Source organism: Convolutriloba macropyga, chromosome 13, assembly GCF_964194025.1.
Source record: "Convolutriloba macropyga chromosome 13, txConMacr16.3, whole genome shotgun sequence".
NCBI classification, from domain to species: Eukaryota; Metazoa; Xenacoelomorpha; order Acoela; family Convolutidae; genus Convolutriloba; species Convolutriloba macropyga.
In genome coordinates, this window is record NC_134480.1 from 42,556,926 (window position 1) to 42,565,427 (window position 8,502).

The 8,502-nt window shown below is 30.2% G+C and overlaps 1 protein-coding gene across 1 annotated transcript in view; it reads right to left on the reverse strand.

The window, feature by feature from the left end:
- Positions 1–5,346: 5,346 nt before the first annotated feature.
- Positions 5,347–8,502, reverse strand: part of LOC142351959 (uncharacterized) — a 48,898-nt gene continuing 45,742 nt past the window's right edge. The window contains exon 5 of the mRNA XM_075404249.1: positions 5,347–5,495. Coding sequence (XP_075260364.1) covers positions 5,400–5,495 — 96 coding nt within the window. The 3' untranslated portion in view covers positions 5,347–5,399. The remainder of the gene's footprint in view (positions 5,496–8,502) is intronic.

Here is an 8,502-nt window from a genome sequence, read left to right on the forward strand (position 1 = left end):
AAAAAAATTTGAACTAAATTCTGGATCACATTATTTCCTGCACTAAATTTATTATTGATCAGCAGATATCACAACATGATTAAGTTTTATATAGGATTACAAATACTTTTGAATAAATAATATCTATTTTCTTTTAGAAGGAGTAAGATTAGTAGTAGGTTTAGCATTAGTGCTAGGTCTAGAATCGGTCTTCAACTGATCTAGTTTTAGTATCAGATCTAGAGTTCTTAATAAAATGCCGTTTAAAAAATCTGTTTGACAGCTAGGAAGGTTTTAAACTCATTCAGTGTGTGTTGTTGGTAGACATCGCTCAGGTACTTTGTTGGTAAAACATATTAATAAAACTAGAAGTTTAAAAGGTACTTGTAGTGAGTGCAGAAAAAATCAATGATGGTTTCTGATGAACTTATTGAAGCAGAGGGATTAAAAGATTTTTTCAACAATATTGGTAATACTGCTGTTAGGTTTGGATAGAAAATTGCCAACAATCCTGTAAGGGTATTAGGGATAGCTAGTAATATTGCACAGAAAATCTGTAGCAAGTAGAATTCCAGCGAAAGTACTGTCATCAAATCCTGATTAAATTAACTTTGCTACAACAGGAGAGGGTACAAGGGCCGAGGCTGTTCAAAAAGGTAGAGATTTGTATCTTGGTACAAAAATTATAGATAAACAAACATTAATTATATTTTGAAGATAACTCTATATTAATAATATATGAGCTTTAACTATATATTAAACTTAATTATATTTTAACATTAGTTTTAAAAATACAATAGGATTTGCATTAACATCAGCATCAACTATACACTAACAATCGCATTAACATTAACATTGGCTTAAACAATTACTAAATATTAGAAGTAATATTAACATTGACGATCTATTGATATTAAGACTTATTCTACTTTTTCTAAAAATATTATTATTATCACTGAACAATTTTATCTTTAGTCTACAAAAGCACATGGTTTTTTGCCTTATTTCATTTTATAAACATCATAGACTTTAATTAAATCATTATGGCCATTTTCACAAATTTATCTTTTTCATCATCCTTCATTGACGTCATATAAAGTTTTTTAAAAAATAAATCACTAAACTCTCTGATTAGGATGTAGAGCTGTGATTAACTTTTCAAAATCTTTTTTAATATTTTTAGTGTTAATTGTTTTTGCTAAATATCCACATAATGTTGCTGTTGTAATTGCTGTTGTTACTGAAGGTGATCCTATTCCAGTGAACTTTTGTTGTTTCTGTTTTTGCTATAGATGATAATATGATTTCTGTTACCTCAGCTGTGTTACTATGAGTTTTATAATTGTTTCACTTTTTTTATAATTTCTAGTTCCAGTTTCATAGTAATTTTTAATATCTTTGATAGAATTAATATCGCTATTTAAGTTTTTGTTTGCTATATTTTTTTATCATTTAATAGACGTTTCTTTGATGTAGATATGTTAGGATATAGTTGAATTTCCCTCGGTACTGTTTGTGTTGCTTGATTTGTTTTCATTAGTAGAGTGACTTTCAATTTCTTTCAATACATCTTCATCATTATATTGATAATGCATCTCAAGTCTTGCTTGTTCTTTGTTTTAATCTAATGGACTTCCTAAAAATATAGCTGTTATATATTGTGGTATTAACTATTCAATCTCCTAAAGAGGTACTGCGATAGATCTATTTTCTTCTTTTAATTCCTTCAGACCAAAACTAAACATATAATCAAACTGTATGTTAGTATGTTGTGATCAAATTCCTGTTTTAATTGATTTTATTTATGGATAGTATCACTAGCAACTTTATTAGAATTTTGAATAAAACTATTTTCAGCTTCAGTAATTTTATTAGATAAGACAATTAAATTAGTTGTGTTTTCAGTTAACTTAAAAATTGTATTATCGCAATTGAAAAATTCTGTAAACGAAAAACACGTGTTTTTAACTGATATGTTGTAACCTATTCAAATGATCCTTTACATGACTCCTTTATTTTTGTACCTAATGTTTTCATTCTATTTTAGATTATATTTCATTGTCATAAGGTTTCTCAATAGCAACATCGTTATTAGTGGGAATACGTAAGTTCTTAACAATATGTTTATTATTCATATCAAAACTTTCATTGTCTTCACTAAAACTGACGTGTTTACTTGTTGTTAGATTGCTTGCTGTCTCTACAATAACCTGTATAGTTTTGTTGAATATTTTTTGACACTATTATTTATATCAAGAAAGATATTAAGCGATTCTAAAACTTTGTGATTAGAATCCAAGTTTAACTTAGACTATGGTAACTCCTGTTTATAATTTCTACGTTCTTGTATTTTGCCAATAATATCTTCTATTTTATCAGTTGCAGATTGTGTTTTTAAAACTCCTGTAATTTTATTAAATCTCTACTCGAATTAGATTTATATCCTTTTAAATAGATATTACATTTATTAGCATTTCTTACCTAATCAACAAATTTTTGTTGGTGTAGTTTTTCTAGGAGTATGATAAAATATAATTTTTAAAAAATTGTTTGACGTCTCAAAAGGTGTTTTTTTAATGGTGCTATAAAATTTATTATTATACCTTTCTAATGCTTCATTTAGTATGATAATCCAATTACCACCACCATTCACAAAGATTGGCTTATTTTTTATATGTAATCATGTTCTAACGAACCTCTCTATAAACACGGCTGTTAAATTGCTATATGTTGTCTATAATTCCGTTTGATGTTCTTAAAGTAAAATCTAAATGTTTTATAAAAAAGCCCACTACACTTATCAACCTATAATTTTTCTGGTATCCTACCTTCTAATAAACTTATAGATATACCAGATTTTTTCCTTAAAGTTATAGCAAACAAATACTTGGTAAATATATCTGTAACTGTTAATACATCATTTGTAATTTTCATTACGTTTATATAAAAAAGATTTAATAATTAAAACAACTGATCATATTTCGTCTTTGTTTAATGGTACTGTTCTTTTCCTTATAAACTTTTCTATTTGTAGTGAGAATATTTCTTAGCTAACTCTTTTTACTGTTTCATTTGTTGTTTCACTTACTATATTATTAATATCTATCATATAAAATAAATTAATAATTTTTATTATACCAACTATTATATTAACAATAACAAAACTGGTTGATAATAGTTGCTTAGATGTTTTTAAAATCTCATCTACAATCAATCAGGTCCTGCTTTTGTTTCCATCGTTCTATTAAAACGTTAGGGTTATTCCACGTAGTGGCACTTTTGTTGGTTTGTCCAGTAGCTTCAACTTCTTGTTCATATTCGTTAACAGTGTCTTCACTTTCACTAGGATCTGCTTTTATCGGTGACTTTACCTTATACCCAGTAGTTTCATTGATAGCTCTTTGCATTAAACCTTTAACTTTTGCTCAAGTTCTCCTAGTTTCTCATTTTTGTGTGTAATTAATATTGTAGAGAAGTCTTTTAACTTTTTCTTCTCGCCGTGTTATATCTCGCTTAGTTTCATCTTTACTGGTGATAAAAACATTGAAACCATTAGAAAAATTATGAATATGATCTTTAGATCTTATTACATAGGGTTCTAGGGATATATCTACATCAAATATTTTGAATTTGTTTGAAGGTGCATCAACTTGTTTTCACTATAATCTTTTATTTCTTTGTTTTCACATTTCCACTAGAATTGTATTTATCTCCTTGTCAGCTTTAAACTTGATTGCTTTATAATCAGCTAACGTTAAGGGTAATAGGAATTTTAATGTAGTGTTTGTTTTTGATTAGCTATACCTTTTTTCAGTAAAGGTAATCGTGTTTAAATTTGCTGAATTTGAAAAATTTTGTTAAGGGATCAAATAATACTTCTATGTTACCGAAATATTCTTGTTGTTTTATATTATTTTTTAATCTGTTTCGTCCGTTTTCAAATTCCTGATTGTTTAATTCTATTGATGTTTCTAGTTTTTCATAGACCCTGTCATAGCTTCGCTTAATCATAACTTTTTTGTAATTCAATTATATAATAAAGCATGTCACGGTGTCCACCGATCTCAGAAAGGATTTTTTTACTGTATGACCATCACAGTGTAAACCACATTCATTGTCACAGTAGTGTTTGTTTTCTTTGAAACAATTAATTTCATAATATTTGATCTAGTCGGGGAGACGTTCATTGTAAACAGTGAGGGAGGAACCCCAAACCTTATGTCAACCAAAGGAACTTAACTTGACTCGATTAATTAACAAATAAAGCAAGTGAAACAAGAAGTTTTGATTATGGATTGGTTAAAACTGAATTGATATTAGTAGCGGTGATCATGTCGACATAATATTCCCTATTTTTTTATACTCTTAGTTATATAGCTATGATGGTTTCTTGACGTTAGTTTTTTTGCTCAATATTATAATAAAATTATTTTTTAGGTGAATTTTGTGTTAGTTATAGTTTTTTAGTAAAATAACATTTTGTCTGGTTTTATTGTTTCTTTTTTAAATATTTTTTGAGTTTTTTCTTTACGCGAGAGTAGTGCTATTCATATTCACTAGACGAAGCGTTTCGGAGATTGTTGTAACAGATATTTAAGAAAAAAATAAATTTCCAGAAATATGCCGAGTTGCCGGTTGGATTTTTTCACTAAAATATTTCCTTAAAAGGAGCTATTAATGTTTGAATAGCACTTATTATACACTACTGTATTCCTGTAGCAGAAAAAACTGTTTTCCACAGCAAAAGAATCAAAACTTTAGCGACTCTGAGTGTTTCCCCAAATAAGGGACACTTATTTCTTATAGGATTAAGTGAATTGCTGATAAGTGAAACAACTTAATACAACCATGGAAATCCAACCAAGATGAAGATACTAAACCTCTTTTGACAAAATAATCAAAATTTAATTGCTGTTATTTCGAATGAGAAGTTATAATTAATGATGGTTCAGCCGAGGCTACAAATTTGAGTTGCAATTATTTATAAAAAAATTGAAAATGAATAATGAAATCTCTAACAAGATATTCTCAAGACATGTGGTTCTTCGCTGCTTGAACTTTAATACTACCCGATTGGCAACACAAAAATCGGGTCGACTCAAGCCAAAAATTTTATTATAAACCGTCACAATGAGTAGGAAATACACAGAGAAAAATTGAAAAGTCACTTGCTCGACACATGTAAAGACCAGATTCTCTATGACTTTGGAAAATAATTGGACGCTGAACCGTTGAACCGTGATTTTAGAACTCCTGTAGTCTGATGCTTTTTGGAATAAATTATTTTGATTAAGTTCAAATTACCAGAAGTATACTTCACATGCAATGTTATGCTACGATTAATAATTTTAATTGATACTGCAATCTTTCCAATATAATCAGTCCGTTTGCTCGCCTGATCTCATCATTGTTTGTTCTAGTTAGTGGTAGTTATGATCGTACACCAAAGTCCCCCACTCATCCAGCCACTGTCCGTTGTAGTAAGTGCGTTTGTTGTGGTTTACATCCACCATTAACTAGACATAAAGATCTTGATAAAGCTACAAAATTTTTTACTATGAAAATGTCAGCTCCATCATTCATACTCAAAAAAACTAAAAAAAATTCGCAGTATTCAAACTCAAACTAAATTTTTCCTAACGCATCAAAGTGTTTCATGCTATTGAACAGCAATGAGGCTCGGTAATGTGCGATTGCACATAAAGTTCCGACCCAGCTCCTCCACAATTTTGGCATAATTGTGTACCAAATGAGGAATGGATAGAAAACTTCCAAAAACTCAAGTATTTTTCAAAAAAAGGTGTATGAACAAAAAGATGGCATCCAAAACATAACAACTCAGGGGAGTAAACAGTTCCGCGTTAGATTTATGAGATCTGCCATTCTTAAGAAAGCCAGCTAAGACGAACAGCAAGATCAAACACCAACAACAAACAATGACTACATTCAAAACTTTACGCCCATTTTAAAGAAACCTAATAACAAAGTCAAAAGAGCGTCAGATGAAGCTAAAACACTACAAAACAACGTCACTAGAACAAATATGCGATCTTTCCTTAGCAAGGCTCGATGACAATTAGACAAAAACGAACAGAAACAGTGAATTTGAAACTTTTCCCTATTTTTTTAAAACACTTAATTTCAAAGTAATGAAAACCACTACAAATCAACCCGCTTAACATCCCGCAGAATCATGGTTACCCATGATTTTATAGGAGGGCATTACGATCTGTCATTGTTCATTTTTTTAATGCGGTTAGAAAATGAACAACTAATAGAGACAACAAACAAAAATTAAATTAAAACTTGCGAGAAAACGCAGTCGAAGCCGTGATCCCATATTTTGCCCCCAAAAAGGTTCTGCAGACGCCGACAATGTTGTATGTGATCTCACTAATGAGACTTGGTAAAAAGTAGACAAAAAGGCAGAAATAAGTAAACTTTTGTATTTTTCGAAAAAAAAATTGTTTCCAAATTCATGAAAGCTATTAGCTACAAAAGGAAATCGTAAAATAGATTTATTCATCCCATGGAAACCACCGAGACCTGTTATTAATTAAAATTTGTCTTACGTCTTCAAAAGAAAATCAAATAAGACAAAAATCGAAAATTAACTCAATTTTTTGGGAAAAAAGTAAGCAACTAAGTTCATAACGAATTCTTTAAAAAAGAATAGATTTTGTTGTAGCAGTCTCTTATTACACCTTCCCCTGACATCGAATATATGATATATGGCTGGTAGTTAACAAGACTAGGTAACAAATAGACATTAAAATGAACAAAATTTTGAAGTTGAAATGTGATTTCTATTTTTTAAAAACAATTGTTCTCAAAGTCATGAAAGTTATCACCTATCTTCTATAATGAGAATATAGGCTCTTCCAATCTTCCATCAAAAACCATTGAAACATGTCATTGTTCATGAAATTGCATACGACAAAAAAAACAAAGTCAAAACGACATTTACGGACAAAATTAAAAATTTCAGTTAAATTCTTTAAGAAAGTCGTTTCTAAGCGGCTGAAAATGTAACCTATGCCTCTAAAGATTTTGTTCTGTTCAAACTTGCCTTGTTTGGAACGCCAATAATTAAATGTGAACTGTCGAAAATGTGATAATGTGACAAAAGGAGAAGAAAAAACGGGAAAAATGGGTGAAAGCCTCAAAATAAAAAAATGTGAAATCTATTTGTTTGAAAGCCAGAGAGACATACCTTAATGCGTAAATCCAAAATAAAGATTCAATTTTAATCAGTGGAAGGAAAAAAACAATTTTTGTTTGCTGACAGTCAGCTACAAGTTGACAAAATTAAGAAAAAATAGAAGCAAAGTTCAATAAGCCATTGTTTTTATAGCCCAAACAAACATAAGCTTTCAAAAATAAAACAGGATACGTTAATTTGGAGCTAATAAAAAAAATCAAACTAGGTCCATCACCAGTGAGCTTTGATTTGAATTGTTCTGTTCCTTAATTAATATAAAAAAGACCGATTTTTTTTAAAAGACCGACCGATTACAAACCGAACTATTTTAGGATTATAACAGTTCAAGATCTTTCCAAAACTAGCCCTGCTAATGCTGTTTGTCCGTTAGGAACACTTTATTTTAGAATGCTGCAGATATAGGTAATTCGTTAGTTAAAAATTAAAAATGAATGCTGCGTCGAATTGAAGATTAATCATCGAATAATGTTAGCAAAAAAACGACAAAATTTTAATAACAGAACTACCTCAATGGAGGTGAAAGTAAATTAATTTATGCCCCTTTGAAGGTTACAAAGATTGTTTTCGTGGTTTTTGGTTTTGTACTTAAGGCAAATTTAATCAAACTGGACTTATTTCGTTCTGGTTTTGATGATAATGGCTGAATTGTGAAACATTTAGCCAAAATTTTTGCCGAAAAAATTAATTTATAGTAGTCAATAATACTTTTTCATCTGTAAAAATAAAATCAACAACACTATTCTCAAAGTTTTGACATAGGTTGACAAAATTGACCAAAGTTTTGTCAACAATTCCGGAAAATGTGACCAAAATTAACGCAGATCGGTCTAATGTTCACAAAATTTTAAACATCGATGACTCGCTCCAGGACAAGAAACTGGAAGAAAACTTCTTCGTCCATATTCTACGCTGGACAGCTTTTTAATGATACCCCTCACAACTCTCTACGATGATAACCATCGGTCAAAACTGTCTGATAAAAAAACCCATTTGAGTATATCCCGGGTCGAGGTTTGGCGGTGAATTGTCGTAAGAAATGCGCTGAAATGCGGTGAAAAAATGCGGTTTTATTCACCGCGTTTTCTGTATTCGTACAAAAAAGAATCGTCCCCACACGGTTTCGAACCTCTGACCTCCTGCATGCCTTCCACTGCTTAGTCCACTACGCCAACTGTCACGTATATCTTTGAAATTTCTTGTGAATTTCAATCAGATTGAGCAAACCTTGGAAATCATATGCGGTGAATTTTTGTAAGAAATGCGGTGAATTTCGCGGCGAATTTTTGTAAGAAATGCGGTGA